At 35.5% G+C, this 21,283-nt stretch overlaps 1 protein-coding gene across 6 annotated transcripts in view; it reads left to right on the top strand.

Annotated features, from left to right (window-relative positions):
- Nucleotides 1–8,705, top strand: part of MINDY3 (MINDY lysine 48 deubiquitinase 3) — an 81,411-nt gene extending 72,706 nt beyond the window's left edge. For all 6 annotated transcript variants that reach the window (XM_036908030.2, XM_057498234.1, XM_057498232.1 and 3 more), the window contains 4 exons: nucleotides 530–602; nucleotides 2,863–2,950; nucleotides 5,859–5,930; nucleotides 7,767–8,705. In XM_036908030.2, the coding sequence (XP_036763925.2) occupies nucleotides 530–602; nucleotides 2,863–2,950; nucleotides 5,859–5,930; nucleotides 7,767–7,916 (383 nt within the window). In that variant the 3' untranslated portion in view covers nucleotides 7,917–8,705. The remainder of the gene's footprint in view (nucleotides 1–529; nucleotides 603–2,862; nucleotides 2,951–5,858; nucleotides 5,931–7,766) is intronic.
- Nucleotides 8,706–21,283: the final 12,578 nt, after the last annotated feature.

Here is a 21,283-nt window from a genome sequence, read left to right as displayed (position 1 = left end):
TACTCTGCATCTCAATTTTGAATTTTTTTCCCAGTAAATCTCTGGCTTTTATTTGTCAAGTCTGTTACAGAGATATATTTTCTTGCTCTTATATTATCAGATATCTAAACAAGTGCATCATTAACATTCTTTCAAAAAGTTTAAAGGTTCACATTTTATTAGAAAATATACCTAACTAACTCCTGAATAACTGTTACAACTTCAAGTAGAAAAAACTTATTTAAATATATAAGCCTCTTTACAGAGCAGTTTGGCTTTATAGTTTCTTTGGAGTTCTCAGGTAATAGTCATGTGTGTTTTTTTTAATTAGAAACTAACCTTGAAAATAAAGCTTTACTCATGTGCCCAAGTTAATATAAGGGAGTATCTGATAATAATAGGCATTGTGCCTAAAATCAACTTAATAGGCTTTTCCTTAACCTTTTGTACTCCACCTATGTAATTTTTCACTGGAATCTAATCAGTGAGAATAGCCTTTCTTTAAGTAAGTTCTTATTCAGAGTTGTTTCTGTTATTTTTTTTCCCCCAGATAATGGATTTATACCTGATTCACTTCTAGAAGATGTGATGAAAGCGTTGGACCTTGTTTCAGATCCTGAATAGTAAGCTAAATAGGAAAGATTTAGAAAGATTCCATTAAATTAAAAACCAACACATTTTTGCCTTTTTTAAAATTTAAACTTGCATATATGAAACATAGTACTTTATGTAAAGCAAAGATTTAGGAAGAAATCAGGCTGATGAGTATTAATAGCAGAGACTTGACATACTTTAAACTTTGTTTTTTCTTACTGCAAAATCTTTTCTACTTTTAAGAATTCTGTGTGTGTCCTTAGTAGTTTCAGGGAAAGTAGTGACCATTCTGTATGTCTGTATTGCTGGTCATCCTGCTTAAATAGCCAGGAGGCCTCTTGAGTTTAAGTCCTAAATAAAGATATTTGATCAAAGACATCGAACATCCTGAATGCTTAAATTAATCTGAACCCTTCATGGCCCCAGGATATTTCAGAGTAGAAGTTTCATTATTTCCTATCTTCATTTCCACTGTTAGGTTTTATACATTGTCACATCCAGAACTTCTTCCACAAGTTTAGGGTCTTTATTCATTATACTGAGAAAAACTCTCTTAAAAAATGTAGATACATCTGTTGATCAAATATGAAAACTAAAGATCACCATTTTTTCCCTTCTGAAAGTTTGTGACAGTGACCAAGCTTTAGCTTGCAAAACAGTTATGTTGCATTTCTTGAATCCTTTCCTTTAAATATGGTGGGTACATGCAGTTCATAGAACTTGAACCTGTTCTGTTTTGAAGTACTTTGGGTGTATTTTATTTGGAAGTATGAAATACATATTAACATTTACAAACTACTCATGTCTGAATAACTGAATTAATATGTGTCAGTTATTGCATAAAGCTATGATTTATCCATTCTTTCTAGGCATAATTCTTATTTCCAACTTAGAGAGAAATTCAGAGAGCTGACCTAGCCCAGTCAGTGGTATAATAGTAATTACCATATTTGTTCTAAACTGATTTACAATGGGAACCATCTTTACATAGCTGTAATTTGCAAAAGAGAATTTTGGTCACTAACAATTTTTAAGAAGGGAAGGAGGAAAAGCGAAAAGTTAGGTGTTTGTTTTTTTTCTCAAATTGTTACATAGCTGGCTGTGCGTCATCTGTGCATCACACTACTCTAATGAAACATACCTGAAATAATCAAGTTAGTACAGTTGAGTTAGATTGGACTGAATTATTCACTCTGTATTTTGGCCTAGTCACATTTATAATAGCCCTTAAACTAACAGGACCAGGCTAAGAATTTCTAAATCAAATATGTTAGATATAGTATGATCTTGTTCGTTTGTTTCTTGGCTTCTCTTATACCCACTAAAAAGTATTATTTGCATGTTGTATAATAAGGTTTATTTAATGTGGCATTTATCATTTGGGAGATAACATGGTGAATGACAATTTTTCTGAAAAGACCATTTTCATTTTTAAAACTCTGCCTTTTCTGATGAAAATTAGGCTTGGGGTGGATTAATGATTGTGCATTGAGCATTGACTCCCCTATACAGAATTTTATTGTTGTTAACAACCATTTGATCAATAAATATGAGAGATGCCCTCTCAAAAAAAAAAAAAAAAACTCTGCCTTTTTTCTAGGCACACAAACAATACATTTCACCAGCCTTAGCTCCACCCTAATGTTAAAGGCTGCGCAGAGTGTAATTACCGACAGTGGCTCTTGGAGCAATGTAGTACACACCACGTACTGAAATTCACTCTACCCTAGCCCTTTGAGAATTATCTTACCTGTTTAACCTTCACATTACATCATTTAAGAATTTTAAGTCTCCACCTAATTTGGTTCTTGAAAACAAGCTGTTTAGGGGATGTTTTTGATTATCTGCTGTACCATTGCCTTTTGATGCTATTTCTTTTTCTCCTTGGGCTTGAAATCAACGTTTTTTAAGTTAAATGCCCCATTTGATTGTTAAATGCAGGCATACCTATGAAACAAAGGGAATTTGCCTGTGGGAGGTCATAAGCTTGTGTTTATAAGCCTAGGTTTTTAAATTACTTTACCTAATAAGGAACAATATTCCAAAATCATCATCATAATTTAAATTCTAAGTAGTAACAGATTACTCTGGTTTAAAAATAACCAGAGTTTTGGCAAATTACATGTCATTCCTGTGTATTTGTCATTAAGGGTCCAAAAAGAACAGCTCTTAGGATTTTTGGCAATCAAATGTGTTCAAGTACTAGTAATTTAATCATGAAAAAGAAAAATAAGCTTTTTCTTCTTTGGTATCCACTGTTTTTCTTTCTTTTTTTCCCCCTCCTCATAGTATAAATCTCATGAAGAATAAATTAGATCCAGAAGGATTAGGAATCATATTATTGGGTCCATTTCTTCAAGAATTTTTTCCTGATCAGGTAACATAGTTGAATAAATATATTTATTGTTTTGTTCTATTGGGATAACCATCTTGTGATTGTTTCAGCATTTTTTCTTACTTAAAATGCTCTAAAACACAGATGTAACACTGAGAAAGCACTATTATTATGTAAATACTTGGCCACACAATTAGGATAGAAGGGTGTGAGTTGGTCCAGTACAGTAACATGCAGCTTTGAGGGGCAGGGGTGGTTGAAGGGAGTTCACATGCCAGAATACACACATGATAATACTGTTTGTCTAAAGGAAGAATAAAATAAAATTCAGGAGTATATGGAGTAAAAAGAGGAGCTCCTCTTTATCTACTCTCACCCTTGTCTTCCTTCTCTCATGTAACTATTGTTATAATAGATGGGGTCTAACTTTTTATATCTTTCTAAATACTAGGAAGGAAGATAAAGGAGCCTGTATATATATTATATACTGGGCAGTCCTACTAGTGAATCTCAGTTCCAAGAAATATTACTTGAGTAAAAGAAAAACCCCTGTGTGGAACTGGGCTGTTTTGTGTTGGGAAATGTCCTCCAGTGGGTTGTACAGCAGTTCAGTTAGTAAGAATCTGTGCCGGTGTCCGTACTCCTGAGTTATGTCTACCTCATTGGTGAGCCGATTCTAAAGCTCAGGCTTGTCTTTCCCTCCCTGTTTCCTGTCTAAGTGAAGGATTATACCACTAAACCAAATTATTTAGCCAGGCATATCATGATTATTTCATCAGATAACAGCATGGTTTAAATTAACACTCACTGTTTCAATATAAATGCCAATTTCTATTCCACCTCTATTATAAAAGAGAACAAAATTATAGCAAATGTCAGGCTGTTTCACATTTAAGTCATCTTTAACAAAGTAGACAATATTATTGATATTCAATCTTGGTAATTAAAAGGAACCCATGTTTCCTAAACCTGTATCTACCTGTGATGGTTACTGTGAATAAAGAGAGTGAGTGAGGTAAAATTGAGTATAAGTAAGGATATCACAATACAGCTCTTAAGCTTTTTAAAATTTTGGTAAATGCTTCATTGAAAAAAAATTTTTCTGATAGGTTTAGAAAGACCATTGGATTGTGAAAAACTTTTTTCATAGTCCAACTACTAGGGTTTCTTTAAAGTTCTTTTTTGGAATCTAATACTGTTTTAGATACCCAGCAAATGTTTGAGGGATGTTAACAATTGAGACAGTTAGCAACTCTTGTGGAAGATACATATTATAGTTAAGTTATCCTAAGAACTTACTCAGGAAAACTTTCATTGTATTCCTTGAAGTAATTAAAGAGCATTCTGGTACACCTTCACTTCTACAGATGACAGATTTTTCTGTTTGTTCTCTCCAAGTTCATCCCTTCCTGTTTGCCTATTTCTTGTTTTTCCTCTGAACAAACTGCATCTGACTCTGCTCTTGGTCCCCTTTAGAGCACTGGGTTCTCAAAATGTGGTCTCCAAGAACTTACTAGAAATGCAAATTCTCAGGGCCCTCCCCAGCCCTAGTGAAGCAGAGGCTTAGCAGGTAGGGCCCAGCAATCTGGATGAACAAGCCCTGCAGGGCCTTAGTTCTAATGGTGCAAAGTTTGAGACCTTCTGCTTTAGAGGAAGAAAGGTCATGTTCCTACCTATGCTGTCCTGTAAGAACTGAGACCTGTGTCACAGATCTGACCATAGCCTGCACCACCACTGTCCTCTTTCTCTGTAGTCGCAAAATGACTCAATCACTTATTTGGCTTTATTCATATACTGCATCATACCTAACAGACTAGTACAGTGACACTCAGTAAACAAGTAATCAGCCAAGAATAAATGAAGTAAAGTTGCAAAACTGGGGACAGAAGGACAGCCAGGAAAATATTTATCTAATTTCAGTAATCTTTACATATGCTTGAAGTAGGGGCTATGGAAGAGCATTTCTTTGCTTTGAGGGGTAAGGGTTAGGAATATTCATAAGCTTTTCAAGGCACTTTGTTTATAATAAGAACAGCAGAAGAGCTACCATTTATTAAGTATGTGCTATGTCCAGGCACTCTATAAAGTAGGTATTCTTTTGACCATTTTGGCTAGGAAGGGGCTGATTAGGAGTCAAGCCCCGGAGACTAAGCCCTTCACCACTGTGTTACTCTGCCTTTTGTTGATATGTCAGTTAGTGACTGGAACTAGAGAATGTAACTTATGTTCAGTTACACAGCCCTGCCTGAAAATCAGCAGCCAAATTATCTAATTGCATTGGAAAATTATAAAATAAATTACTGATTTTTCTGTTTTTTGTAAAGCATTTTTAGTGGGATATAGAGAGCACTTTGATTTTTACTTGGGAATAGAAGACATGAATTTCAAAGTAGCAGCTGAGGAGATGACACAAAGTAGTATAGGATTCATTCCCAAATTAATTATTGAAACAATTGTCCCAAAATACTAAAGAATACAACTAGCATATTCAAGGAAAATGTCATAGCTAAAGTTAAGATTTGAACCAGGTCTTGGAAAAAGAATTTTAAAAATCACAAATGTGTAAAGAGCTGAGAACAAAAAGTCTTTTCATGGGAGAATGAGTATTGTGCTTCTCTAAAACAGAGAATTCAGAAAGGTGAGGAGTTAGTAGATAAGACTGAAATATGGTAAATTATAATGGAAATATTTTTGTGTTTTAGAACCTTGTCTCTTAAAAAAATTAATACATGCACATAGTTGAAAACTTAAAAATCAGCACTTTCCCACTTTCCAATCTATTCCCGAGAAGCAATTGTTTCAACTTTTAGGTTCATGTAGTTAACTACAGAAAACCTAAGTTTTCAATGATTTCCCAAAGGATGTAGATTTCAGAAACTTGCATTTCTACTTTGAATTGCTAACTAGAAATTGCCTGATAAAACTTTTAATAGTACTTTATTTATAACAGGGCTCCAGTGGTCCAGAGTCCTTTACTGTCTACCACTATAATGGATTGAAGCAGTCAAATTATAATGAAAAGGTAAGATAATTTACATATATTTATCAACCCAGGTGCAGACCAATCTCTCTGAGTAGATAACAATGTTTGATTTTTATAGAGTTGCTGTGTAAGATTTTCTAATAGTCTCTTTACTATCACAACATACTTTAGAATTGTTCATATTTTGATTTCACCAACCTGTGTTAATCAGTGAGATAACCCTTGGAATTTTGGAGCAATAGTTTCACTGTGGCAAAAACAACTACCTCCACATAATGTTGTTACTCTTTGTTGTAAAGATACTACTAAGTCAAGTTTAGACTAGTAAAAGTCAGTGATAGACTTAAATGGAAAAAGGGTAGCAAGTTAGATTTTTTTATTGAGAAAAAAAGTGTTTTATAACAGATTTAAGTCAATAAACATAATAACTAGTGCTTATTAAGCATTTACCTAGAATTGTAATAAGTACTTTGTTTTATCTGAAGTTTCACAGCACTCTATAAAGTAAATACTGTCTGTCTATCCCCATTTTACAGAGGGGAAACTGAGGCACAGAGAGGTGAGCACCTCGCCAGGGTCACACAGCCAGGAAATGGCAGGTCTAGGATTGGAACACAGCTGGTCCACCTCAGAACCGGCCTGTCTCCCACTGTGCCTTCCTCAGTGATTCTTTTCTTCCTGTGCCCATATTGTTTGAATCACACGTTTGGTCTTACCAGTCACCCTTTTTGATAATTAGCTTTGTCTACCATATCCCATATATTATTTTTGCACTAATTAATCAGTAGTGCACTAGGTGGCACTAATTAGACCTTCAAGGTAGGTCAGTCAGACATCATCCACATTTTACAGACAGGGCATCTGAGACAGGGCCGCACAGCAAGCCATTGGCAGAGTAGGGATTGGGCCGGAGTTCCTGATTCCCAACACTGTTCTTGGTCTGCTTGGTCACATGACTTGTGTCTAGTAAGTTTCCAAGTCATGCCCATAACAAGTGTCTGACATGCTAACAAGAGATCAGATATGTACAGAAAAACCGTAAAGGAAAGCTTGTATATGTTATGAGTTTCTCAGGAGCTAATGTGGTAGGCAGCACAGTCAGGTGCTGCGAAAATATCTGAGGAAGCGGATGAGAGAGAATGCTGGCCAAGCAGGAGGAGCAGGCTACCACCAATCTGTATAAACTTTTATTAACTTCTTGGTACAAAAAAAATTAATGACTGAATGATTTAAGAGTGAGCCCTTCTAATAAGTTACAGTTTTTGTTAGTGTGGTATTTCATTGCAAATCAAAGAAATCAGAATAAAACTTTCTTCTCTCTGCCAGTATATATCTTATATGCCCATTGCCACTGCATAAAAAGTACTTGGTTGGTTTTGATTTTTGTTTCCTGACATCCTTTTTAATTTTTTTCTCCATGATTTTTCATGTAGTACAAAGTGTCCTCATGTTTCAGTATAATTGCTCAGAAGTATTTAATACAGTAGCAAATTTCACTGACAAACATCAGTTTGCTTCTAGTACTGGAAATTCAACACTCAAGTTAAAAGTGAAGAGGAAAGCCCTGCTCAGAGGGCACAGCTGTATTCCCACTGCAGTGCTCCATCTCATGAGCAGCATGACACCCGAAGCAGTCTACTTGAAGAGTGGGCACCTGGCAGTTACAATTTGCATGGCCATCTTGTTTCCAATTTTATTTTCAGATTAAACAGTAAACATAAATCTTGCTCATAATTTCCATCAAAATAAGCCAAGTTCCATATTAAATAATATGCAATGCCTTCTTTATCTGCTAGCCTATGAAAACACTTCCATCACTCATAAGAATTCGCCAGGAATACTGACGGACCTTGGTGGCTTTATTTTGTCCAACAGGTCATGTATGTGGAGGGGACCGCAGTTGTTATGGGTTTTGAAGATCCCATGCTCCAGACGGATGACACTCCCATTAAACGCTGTCTCCAAACCAAATGGCCATACATTGAATTACTCTGGACCACAGATCGCTCTCCTTCACTAAACTGATTTGCTCAAGTATTTATTATAAGGAAGATTGTAGCAGATGTTGAAAGAGTGATGCAAGACTGGCGATTGGCTAAATTATGCTATACACTGGTATCGTTGATTAACTGTAAATAACAATTAAAAACACATTTTCAGTATTTAAGAAATGTTTAAATTATTGTTTTAAAGCTTTATGTTAAAGGTCCCCTATTTTATGTGAAATTTACTAGCAAAATTAAACTTTAAAGTTTATCACTTTGCAGCCTGACAATGGGTCAGTTATCAAATTACAAACATAGTACTATAGCATTTGTAAATTGAGTATCAAAGTTATTTATAAATTTCTCCTTTGGGATTTTATTTCATTCAGGCACATTTTATTGTTTAAACATTTCTGGCTTCAGCCTCCACACTGAAATGCAGAAGAGTTCATCTTTGTTATTTCTCTTCTACAATCTGGTTTCCATTAGAACAAATTACCAACCTGGATACTTTGACAACTGACTTAGCTCTAGCATGTTTATAGAAAGTAGAAACTATAAGGGAACATTACAATTTATTCACAGATAGAAGAGGATGGATTTTTAAAAATAATAGGAAAGAGAATCTGTCTGATAGTCTTAACACTGTTAACTTCCACTGTATTGCCAAATACACTTTTCCAAATTTGTCCCAACAGCCTTCTAAGCCAGCTCTCTTGTGTATTTATAAATGTGATAAATGCATGAGAACATCTGTTATTATATTAGTATATTGCATTATTTATGATCCTAGTGGATGGACTGAATAAACACTTTTCTTTCTTTAACAGTAACCTTGCATTTTTTACATTAGTGGCCCAGAATAAATAGTTATAAATATTTCAGTACAGAAAAGATGCTATGGACTCATACAACACCTTGAAAAGCAGACCAAACATTACACTTAAGCTAAAGCTCTAAGTCCGCCAGGAGCACCAGAACCTGGGTGGCAGCTGCCTGGATCAGTGGCTGGCTTACCAAGCCCCAGCCTGTTTTAGAGATTTACTCCACCCTGTCAGTAGGCCCAGCAATCTGAAATGTGACTAGCTAGAAATACTCTCTCCCCTTCACTCAGGAAGCAGACAATTATTTAGTATCCTCTTAGGAATTTCAGAACTGAACTTCACCTTCAACAGTATAGTTGAATATGTATTTCCACCATGAATCGCTTTGGAGTTTCATTTATATTTTACTTTTATAGATATTAATTATAATAATTAAGTAGATTTTAGCATAGGAAAAACAAAAGATTTTATGTATAACTTCATAGTAAGTTCAGGAGTGTGACGCTAGCTACTAGAATTACAGCTGTAAAATGTCAGATTTTTTGGTTAATCTTGGCTACTTCCAAATATATATAAAACATTGTGCTAGAATTTTTTAAGTCTGGTCCTCAATTCCATAGGATTATGAAAAAGCACATTTTCTCAAACACTGAGCCTTTAAACAGTACATTCATCTTATTGCTACATAAGGAACCAACCCAAAACTTAATGGCATAAAACAATCATTTTACCAATTCCTTGGCTCAGGAATTTGACCAGAGCACGGTGGGGATGGTTTGTCTACATCTCAATCTGGAGGCTCAACTGGGAGACTGGATGTGTCTTTATTTACATGCCTGGGATCTTAGCCTGGTCTAACTGATGAATGAACAACACTACACTAAACCACTACAGATACATTTTCTTGAGACACTTACTAAAATAGACCATCTTCTGCACCATGAAGCAAGTCTAGAAAATCCCCCAAAAGTTTGGAAATTTAGCAACTCACTTCTGAATAACCTAAGGGTCAAAAAAAAAAAAAAAACCCTAGGAATTAGAACATAGGTTTTCCTGACAGTAGGACATAACAAAAACTGTGGATGTCACTACAGTGATGCTTAGAGGGAAATGTATGGATTTAAGTAAGTTTAGAAGTGTCAAAAGCTTGGAACTTGGAATTTCTCCTTTGGGAAGAAACCCACAGTATAATAAAAAGAGGTATTCACATACAAAAGACTGAATTTGTACTACTTTATACCATATGCAAGAATTAACTTAAAATGATCAGAGGTCTTATTGTAAGAGCTGTTACTATAAAATTCCCAGAAGAAACAGAAGTATTCATGACTATGAACTCAAGACAGTGATTTCTTAAAATACCAAGAACACAAAATATAATTACACTTCAACAAACTTAAAATAACTATATGTCAAAGGATACCATCAAAAAAGATGACAACCCATATAAAGGGAGAAAATGTTCAAAAATCATATATCCCACAAGGAATTTGTGTTCAGAATATATAAAGAACTCATAACTAAAATAAAAATTATTTTTAACTGAACAAATGATTTGGAGAGCTGTTTTCAGAGATGATATACAAATGGCCAGTAAACTTGAACAGATGCTCAATGTGATTGATTAGTCATTAGGGAAATACAAATAAAAATCACCAAATACTATTTCACACCCACTAGGATGTCTAAAAACCAAAAAGGTAGACATTAGCAAGTGTTGGCAAAGATGTAGAGAAATTGAGATTCTCATGGTGGTGGGAATGTAAAATAGTGGTCACTTTGGAAAAACAGTTGTGCGGTGGCTCAAAAAGTAAAATACAGAGTTAGCATATAATCATCCATCAGTTCAATCGGAGGTATATACAAAGAGAAATGATGAAAACATACTCAAACTCCTTCGTGTGAATATTCCCAGTAATGTGCTTTATTCATACTAGCCAAAAATGGAGACAACCTAAATGTCCATCAACAGATGGATAAATGTAGTATATACATACAACAAAACACTATTTGACAATAGAAAAGAACGAATTGCTGATACATGCTACAACGTGGACAAACCTTGAAAACCTAAGTTAAAGAAGGCTGTCAAAAAGGACCACATGATTTCGTTTATGTGACATGTCCAGAACAGGCAAGCCAGAGAGACAAATAGAGTTAGTAGTTAGTCACCAGGAGCCAGGATAAGGATGAAGTGGGGAAACAAGATTGGGGAATGACTGCTAATGTGTATGGAATTTCTTTTGGGGGTGTTAAAAATATACTAGACCAGATAGTGGTGATGGTTGCACAATTCTGAATATACTAAAAACCACCGAATTGGGAGAACAAAAGATGAAAGGAGAAGTCAGTGAAACAGAAAGTAGATGCATAATAAGTCAGTAAAACCAAAAGTTGTTTGAAAAAACTATGAGAAACCTTCAAAAAAGACTAATCAAGAAAAAACTAGAAATATTAACATTAAGAATGAGAAGGCAAACATTACTATAAATTCTCTAGATATTGAAAAGACTGGACGATATTATGAACCAGTTTACACCAATAAATTTAAGAGCCAGATAAAACGGACTAATAATTTTAGAAGCAACATGAGAAAAAAACCTTATATCTATTAAAGAAATTTAATCAGTAATTTAAAACCTTCCCTCAAAACTACTGGCCTCGATAACTTCTCTGGCAAATGCTTCCAAGCAGTTAAGGAAAAAAATATATATAAATTGTAAACATGTACTCCCAGGAAAGGAACTACAAAAAGAAGGGTAACTTCACAATTATGAATCCCAGTGGTCCTGATAGAATACCTTAACCTGACAGGTTGCAAGAAAGATGACACACAAATATTTCCCATGATCATGGACACAAAAGTCCTATACAAATATGAAACCCATGTAAATTGTGTGTGTGCATGTTTGTAGTACATCATAACTAGGGTGTGTTGGTTTATGCTAAATATTTTTTCACATTAACAACATAGGAGAAAACCCATATGATTATCTCAATAGATGTAAAACATCTGATGAAAATCTTCATGATTTTAAAAAATCTCACTAAACTTTGGATATTTTAAATATGATAAAGGGTACTTACAAGAGACATTCTTAATAGTGAAATATTAAACACTTCCTCAAATTCAGAAGTATCTAAACTGTCCATTTCACATCTTACATATAATATTGTCCTGTGGAGGTACTAGCCGGTACAAAAAGTCAGTGAAAGGAAGTAAAATATAAGACAATGGGAAAGAAAAAGTTATAATGTCATTATTCATAGATAATATGACTCAAATATGCAAAAAAGTCTATATAAGCATTTAGAATTTGTAAGTGAATTTAGCCAACTGCTGGATATAAGATCAATATGCAAAAACAATTACATTTTATAGACACAAGGCGATTTCTAATTGCCAAAAAAAATATTATTTCCAGTGGCATCAAAAAACAAATACCCAGGAATAAATCCAATGAAAAATGTACAAGTTTCTACACCAAGAACTAGAAAGCATTGCTGAGACAAAGCAAAAAATAAATGGAGGAATATACTCTGCTAATAGACTTAGAAACACATTTTTGTTAGGAGTCAATTTTTCCAAATTGAGATTTAAATTCAATGAAATCCTAATCAAAATCTCATTAGATTGGTGTGTGTCTGTGAGTGTGTATATGTGTGTTTGATTACGCCGATTTTTCAGTTATATGGTATTTAGGTCATTTGGGCTGCCTGGATGGCTTAAAATGTTCCTTAAACAACAAGTATTTTTCATGGCTCTAAGAGGCTGAGAAGTCCAAAACCATGGCACAGGCAGGTTCAGTGTCTGGTGAGACCACACTTCCCAAATGGCCTAGACAGCTGCACCTCACGTGGTAAGGGAGCTTTCTCAGGCCACTTTTATGAGGGCACTCATAGAAAGTGAGGGCAATCACTTCCCAAGGGCCACAGCTCTCAATACCATTACCTAGGGGGATAGTTTCAACGTAAGAATTTGGGGGGAACACAAATAATTCAGACCATAATATATGGAAAATGAAAGGGACCTAGAGTGCCAAGATAATCTTGAAGTAGAAAAACAAATGTGGAGGACTTAATGGGCCAGATTTCAAAATGTTTTATAAAGCTATGATAAGTATGGTATTGGTAGAAGGACAAACCAATTGAACAATATAGGGAGTTCAAAAACAACAGACCTGATTTCAACAAAGGCTCTACTCCCATTAAATAAGAAGAGGATGGTCTAGTCAATAAACAGTGTTAGTCAATTGGTGTTTGTTGAGAATAATGGACCTTAAAAGTACATTTCATACACAGAAACTAATTTGAAATAGATAATAGACCTAAATGTTAAAACTATAAGCCTCCAGAAGTGAACACAGGATATTTTATGACTTTGCAGTAGTCAAAGATTTCTTAAAGAAGATGCATAAAACATGTTCATTATGAGACAAATTGTATTTTAATTATTAAGAATTTTGTTCATTAAAAGATAACATTAGAGAATTCAAACACCTTTCAGAGACTAGCAAAAGATACTTGCATTTAAACTAATATATATTCTATGTATTATAAATTATATCTATTTATTCTTACCAGAATCTATGAAGAATTCACACCAATCAAAAGGAAAAACTCAGTTTGAATATGGGCAAGAGCCTTGAACTGGCATTGCATAAAAGAGAATATCCATATGGTCTGTACGCATTAAAAAGACTGTTCAACTTCATTAACTATTAATAAAATGCAAAATAAAACCACAATGAAATACAACTACACGACCAGATCAGCTAAAATTAAAATATCTAACAATACAAAGTATTGGTGACAGTGTGAAAAAACTGAAATTGTTAAAGAGAACATTACTTAATGCAATAAGCTGTTTAGCAATATCTACTGAAGTTCAATGTACCTATACCTTATGAGCCAGCAACTCTACTGACTTTACCAAAAATGAGTGTTTATGTTCACCAAAAGTTATAAACAAAGATGTTCATGGCAATTTTGTTCATAATAACCTCAAACTGGGAACAACCAATGCCCATAACATATCCTAAAGTTAATAAAGTGTGTCACAGATTCATACAATGGATAACTACACTCTAAGGAGAAATGCTTTGATGCAGGCAACACATGGAAGAATTTCGCAAATACAATTATGAGCTAAAAAGAGCCTGATACAAAAATGTCTATGTGTGTGATTCTAAATATATGAAGGTCAAGAGCAGGCAAAACTTAGGCAAGGGAGCTAATTTATGGCCCATACACTACTGAGTGTAGCTCCCAGCCCGCCCAACCAGAAAGCCTGGCTGAAACACCTGCAAACTGCTTGTCCCAGCAATACCTGAGCTGAGAGTGTAACAGTGAGAGCAGACTATCCCCATAACAAAGCCAGGGGCACAGTTCAGCTGTGGAACTTGGGGTGCAGGTTGGCTAGAGTCAAGACCACAAACAAACCAGCTCAGCACTTAACCCAGTCTGGGAAACAAACTTGTAGTCTGCCCTTTGCAAAATAGAGCCTCCACACTGTCTAACCAAAGAACTGAACCAGGGAACATGGGAAGCTGCATGGCCCATCCAACAGCCCTGTTTGTAGTGGCATGTGAATAGAGAGCACCGCTGTGGTTTTCCTGTCTGCAGAGCAAAACCGGTGGCCTCATTCCAAGGAATTCAGTGCACACTCTTTCCTGATTCAGGTTCCCAAACACTAATCTGGGCAGACCTTGGGACCCATTCTGCTGGCACACCAAGACAAGGAAGCTCATTGGAGCTCCTCTTAGTATAGAGTATATAGTACCCAGACCCAAATGTCTAGAAAACTTGATCCAAGAATCCAGGCATCCATGGAGCCAATCCTATAGCCTTGCTTGGGCAGAGACCCAAGCCAGCAGTCCTATCCAACTGTTTTCAGAGAAAAGCCTGCAGTGACTACACCAAAGAATAGTTTTTTTATTCAAGTACATTGATACACATTTTTATGAAAATTTCATATGAAAAACAGTGTGATTACTACATTCACCCATATTGTCGAGTACCCCCATACCCCATTGCAGTCACTGTCCATCATTGTAGTAAGATGCCACAGAGTCCCTACTTGTCTTCTCTGTGCTGTACTGTCTTCCCCATAATCCCCCAAACACCATGTGTATTAATCATAATGCCCCTCAATCCCCTTCTCCCTCCCACCCACCCTCACCCACCCCTCCTCTTTGGAAACTGCTAGTCCCTTCTTGGAGTCTCTGAAGTCTGCTGCTATTTTGTACCTTCAGTTTTGCTTTGTTGTTATACTCCACAAATGAGGAAAATCATTTGGTATTTGTCTTTCTCTGCTGACTTTTTTCACTGAGCATAATACCCTCTAGCTCCCTCCATGTTGTTGCAAATGGTAGGATTTGTTTCTTTCTTATGGCTGAATAGTATTCCATTGTGTATATGTACCACTTCTTCTTTATTCATTCATCTACTGATGGACTCTTAGGTTGGTTCCATATCTTGGCTATTGTAAATAGTGCTGCAGTAAACATAGGGGTGCATATGTCTTTTTGAATCTGAGAAATTGTATTCTTTGGGGTAAATTCCTAGGAGTGGAATTCCCGGGTCAAATGGTACTTCTATTTTTAGTATTTCGAGGAACTTCCATATTGCTTTCCACAATGGTTGAACTGTTTACACTCCCACCAGCAGTGTAGGAGAGTTCCCCTTTCTCCACATCATCACCAGCATTTATTGTTCTTAGTCTTTTTGATGCTGGCCATTCTAATTGGTGTGAGGTGATATCTCATTGTGGTTTTAATTTGCATTTCCCTGATAATTAACGATGTGGAGCATCTTTTGTTCCCTCTCAGGATTGCTTTGGCTATTGAAGGTCTTTTGTAGTTCCATATGAATTTTAGAGCTATTTGCTCTAGTTCGTTGAAGAATCCTGTTGATATTTGATAGGGATTGCATTGAGTCTGCAGATTGCTTTAGTCAGAATGGCCATTTTGACAATATTAATTCTTCCTATCCATTAGCATGGGATGTATTTCCATTTCCTGGTATCTTCATTAATTTCTCTTATGAGTGTCTTGTAGTTTTCAGGGTATAGGTCTTTTACTTCCTTCGTTATGTTTATTCCTAGGTATTTTATTCTTCTTGATTGTATTCTTTGGGTAAATTGGAATTGTTTTCCTGATTTGTCTTTCTGCTAGCTCATTGCTAGTGTATAGGAATGCTACAGATTTCTGCATATTAATTTTATATCCTGCAACTTTGCTGAAATCAGATCTAGTAGTTTTGGGGTGGAGTCTTTAGGGTTTTCTATGTACAATCTCATGTCACCTGCAAACAGTAACAGTTTAGCTTCTTCTTTACCAACCTGGATGCCTTTAATTTCTTTGTGTGGTCTGATTGCCATGGCTAGAACCTCCAGTACTACGTTGAATAGAAGTGGGGAGAGTGGGCATCCCTGTCTTGTTCCCGATCTTAAAGGAAAAGTGTTCAGCTTCTTGCTGTTAAGTATGATGTTGGCTGTGGGTTATTATGTTGAGGTATTTGCCCTGTATACCCATGTTGTTGAGACTTTTCATCAAGAATGGGTGTTTAATTTTGTTGAATGCTTTTTCGGCATCTATGGTGATGATCATGTGGTTTTTGTCCTTCTTTTTGCTGATGTGGTGGATGATGTTGATGGATTTTCTAATATTGTAACATTTTTGCATCCCTGGAATAAATCCACCTTGACCATGATGGATGATCATCTTGATACATTTCTTAATTCAGTTTGCTAATATTTTGTTGAAGAATTTTGCATCTATGTTCATCACAGAATTGGTCTGTAATTTTTTTTGTGTGTGTGGTGTCTTTGCCTGGTTTTGGTATTAGAGTGATGCTGGCCTCAAAGAATGAGTTTGGAAGTATTGCCTCTTCTTCTACTTTTTGGAAAACTTTAATGAGGATGGGTATTAGATAGATCTTCACTAAATGTTTGATAAAATTCAGCTGTGAAGCCAAGTAGTCTGGGAATTTTGTTCATAGGTAGTTTTTTGATTACCAGTTCAATTTCATTGCTGGTAATTGGTCTGTTCAGATTTTCTATTTCTTCCTGGGTCAGCTTTGGAAGGTTTTATTTTTCTAGAAAGCTGTCCATTTCTTCTAGGTTATCCAGTTTCTTAGCATATAATTTTTTATAGTATTCTCTCATAATTCTTTGCATTTCACCACTTTGTGATGTTTGTAGTGATTTTTCCTTTCTCATTTCTGATTCTGTTTATGTGTGTGGACTCTCTTTTTTTCTTGGTAAGTCTGGCTAGGGGTTTATCTATTTTGTTTATTTTCTCAAAGAACCAGCTCCTGCTTTCTCGATTTTATTTCTTTCTACTGTAAATCTTTATTATGTCCCTCCTTCTACTGACTTAGGGCCTCATTTGTGCTTCTTTTTCTAGTTTTTAAATTGTGAGTTTAGACTCTTCATATGGGATTGTTATTCTTTCCTGCGGTAGGCGTGTATTACAATATACTTCCTTCTTAGCCTTTACTGCATCCCACAGATTTTTGCAGTGTTAAATTATTGTTGTTATTTGTCTCCCTATATTGCTTGATCTCTGCTTTTAGTTGGTCATTGATCCATTGGTTATTTAGGGGCATGTTGTTAAGCCTCCATGTGTTTGTGGGCTTTTTCATTTTCTATGCATAATTTATTTCTAGTTTCATACCTTTGTGATCTGAGAAGTTGGTTGGCACAGTTTCAATCTTTTTTAATTTACTGAGGCTCTTTTTTTGGACTACTATATGATTTATTCTTCAAAATGTTTGATATGCACTTGAGAAGAATGCGTATCCTGCTGCTTTTGGGTGGAGTGTCCTGTAGATGTCTGTTAGGTTCAGTTCCTCTGTCGCCTTACTTATTTTCTGTCCTTTGGAGTCAGTGGAGTGTTGAGGTCTCCTAAAATGAATGCCTTGCATTCTATTTCCCCCTTTAATTCTGTTAGTATTTGTTTCATACATGTAGGTGCTCCTGTGTTGGATGCATAGATATTTATAATGGTTATATCCTCTTGTTGGACTGACCCCTTCATCATTATGTAATGTCCTTCTTTGTCTCTTCTGACTTTCTTTGTTTTGAAGTCTATTTTGTCTGATACAAGTACTGCAATTCCTGCTTTTTTCTCCCTATTAGTTGCATGAAATATCTTTTTCTGTCCCTTCACTTTTATTCTGTGTGTTTTGGGGTTTGAAGTGAGTCTTTTGTAAGCAGCATATAGACAGGTCTTGTTTTTTATCCACACTCAATGACTATGTCTTTTGATTGGTGCATTCAGACCATTTACATTTAGGGTGATTATCAATAGGTATGTACTAACTGACATTGCAGGCATTAGATTCATAGTTACCAAAGGTTCAAGGTTAACTTCCTTATTATCTAACAGTCTAACTTGACTCACTAAGTATGCTATTACAAACACAATCTAAAGGTTCTTTTTTTTCCTCCTTTTTCTTCATCCTCTATTCTTTATATATTAGGTATCATATTCTGTACTCTTTGTCTATCCCTTGTCTGACTTTGGGGGTAGTTGATTTAATTTTTCATCTGCTTAGTAATTAATTGTTCTACTTTCTTTACTATGGTTTTATTTACTCTAGTGACAGCTATTTAGCCTTAGGAACACTTCCATCTAGAGCAGTCCCTCCAAAATACACTGTAAAGACGTTTTGTGGGAGGTAAATTCTCTCAGCTTTTGCTTATCTGGAAATTGTTTAATCCCTTCTTCAAATTTAAATGATAATCTTGCCAGATAGAGTATTCTTGGCTCAAGGTCTTTCTGCTTCATTGCATTAAATATATCATGCCACTCCCTTCTGGCCTATAAGGTCTCTGTTGAGAAGTCTGATGATAACCTCATGGGTTTAACTTTGTATGTTATCTTTTTTTGCTCTCTGGCTGCTTTTAATAGTCTGTCCTTATCCTTGATCTTTGCCATTTTAATTATTATATGTCATGGTGTTGTCCCCTTGGGTCTCTTGTATTGGGAGATCTGTGCACCTCCATGGCCTGAGAGACTATTTCCTTCCCAAGATTGGTGAACTTTTCAGCAATTACCTCCTCAAAGACACTTTGTATCCCTTTTTCTCTCTTCTTCTTCTTCTGGTACCCCTATAATATGAATATTGTCCCATTTGGATTGGTCTCCAACCCCACTAATCTCTAGAGCACCATGCAACATAGGTTTGTGCTCCCAGAGCAAATCTCCACAGCAGGGTATTCACCAGTCCTAAGCCTCCACTCCCGCCCTGCTCAATTTCTCTTCCTCCCACCAGTGAGCTGGGGTCGGGGAAGGTCTTGGGTCCTGCCGGATCATGGCTTTGGTACGTTACCCTGTTCCATGAAGTCTGTTCTTTTCTCCAGGTGTATGCAATCTGGTGCAGCCTTCTTTCTTGTTGCTCTTTCAGGATTGGTTGTATTAATTATATTTTTGTATTATATTTGGTTTTTGGAGGAGGCCTTTGTCTCACCTCTCATGCCATCATCTTTAGTTTCTTTTCTATACCAAAGAATATTAAAAAGAAGTCAAAGCATACTGATACCAAAAGACATCAAAACACTAAAAAGCAACAGGATAAGAAGCAAACTGGATCTACAAAACAGTGAGAAATCAATTAACAAAATTACAAGAGTACTATTGTTAGTCCTTACCTACCAATAATTACTTTAAATGTAAATGGATTAAATGTTCCCATCACAAGACAGAAGAGCTGAATGGATTAAAAAAAAAGAGGGGGAAAAGGGGGCCAACAATATGCTGCCCATAAGAGACTCAATTTGGCCTTAAAGATGCACATAGAGAATGAAGAGTTAGAAAAGATTTTCCATCATGTAGTAACAAAAAATAAGCAGGTGTAGCCATACTTATGTCAGAAAAATAGACTTTACACCAAAAATGATTTTAAGAAGACAATGAAGTTCATTATACAATAATAAAGTGGTCAATCCACCAAGAAGATACAACAGTTGTAAATGTTTATGAACAAAATAATGGAGTACCTAAATACACAGTGAAAACTAACAAAGCTAAAAGGAGAAATAAATAGCGCTACATTAGTTGGGGATTTTTATACACCATTCTCAGCAATGCATAGATCATCCAGACAGAGAATCAATAAGGAAACAATGAATATGAACAATACTGTAGGCAAAATGAACATTCTATCTGAACACAGCAAAATATACTTTCTCTTCAAGTGCACATGGAACATTTCCCAGGCTAGACCACATGGCAGGCCACAAAAAAATTCTTAGAAAGTTCTAGAAGATTGAAACCATATGCAATAACCTTCTCTGACCAAAATGGCATGAAACTAGAAATAAGTATCAGGAGAAAATTTGAAATCTCATGTATACATAAAAATTAAATATTCTCCTGAACAACTTAATGGATACCAAAACTTAGGGGATACAGCAAAAGCATTCTTAAGAGTTAAGTTCCATAAAGAATTATGAAGGCTCTAAAATAAATGACCTAACTCTATACCTCAAAGAAATAGAAAAAGAATTGCAAAAGCAATTCTGTGAAAGAAGAACAAAGAATTACTAGGGAATTCTATGAAAAATTACATGCTTAATAGTTGGACAACCTAAAAGAAATGGACAAATTCCTAGTAAAGTACAACTGTCCAAGACTGACCAAGGAAGAAATAGAAAATCTGACCAAACCAATTACCAGTAACAAAGCTGAACTGGTAATCAAACAACTCCTAGCAAACAAAATTCCAGGACCAGATGGCTTCACAGCTGAATTATACCAAACATTTAAAGAAGAGCTAATACCCATCCTTAAAGTATTCCAAAAAGTAAGAGGAGGGAATACTTCCAAACTCATTCTACAAGGCCTGGATCACTCTAATACTAAAGTCACGCAAAACACTACAAAAAAAGAAAATTATAGACCAATATTCTTGATGAACACAGACACAAAAATCCTCAACAAAATATAAGCAAACCAAATTCAAAAATATATCAAAAGGATCATCCATCATGACCAAATGGGACCTCTTCCAGGAATGCAGAGATGGTACAATATTCATAAATCCATCAACATCAGGCACCACATTAACAAAAAGGATAAAACCATATGATCGTCTCAATAGATGCTGAAAAAGCATTGAACAAAATTCAACATCCATTCATTATAAAAACTCTCAAAAAAATGGGTATAGAGGGAACATACCCTAACATAATAAATAATAAAGGCCCCAAAATAAAACCCCAAAATAATAAAGGCCATATATGACAAACTCATAGTTAACATTATACTCAATGGTGAAAAACTGCAAGTCTTTCCTCTAAGATCAGGAGCAAGACAAGGATATCCACTCTCACTACTTTTATTCAACATAGTACTGGAGGTCCTAGCCATGGGAATCAGACAAGACAAAAGGTATCCAAATTGGTAAGGAAGTTAAGATGCCACTATTTGCAGATGACATAATATTATATATAGAAAACCCTAAAGACTCCACCAAAATATGTATTAGAATAACTAGATTCAGCAAATTTGCAGGATATAAAATTAATATGCAGAAATCTGCTGCTTTCCTATATACAAACAATGAAATAGCAGAA

The sequence above is a fragment of the Manis pentadactyla genome, chromosome 3 (genome assembly GCF_030020395.1).
Source record: "Manis pentadactyla isolate mManPen7 chromosome 3, mManPen7.hap1, whole genome shotgun sequence".
In the NCBI taxonomy this organism is placed as follows: Eukaryota; Metazoa; Chordata; class Mammalia; order Pholidota; family Manidae; genus Manis; species Manis pentadactyla.
This window is presented reverse-complemented; position numbering and strand designations above follow the sequence as displayed.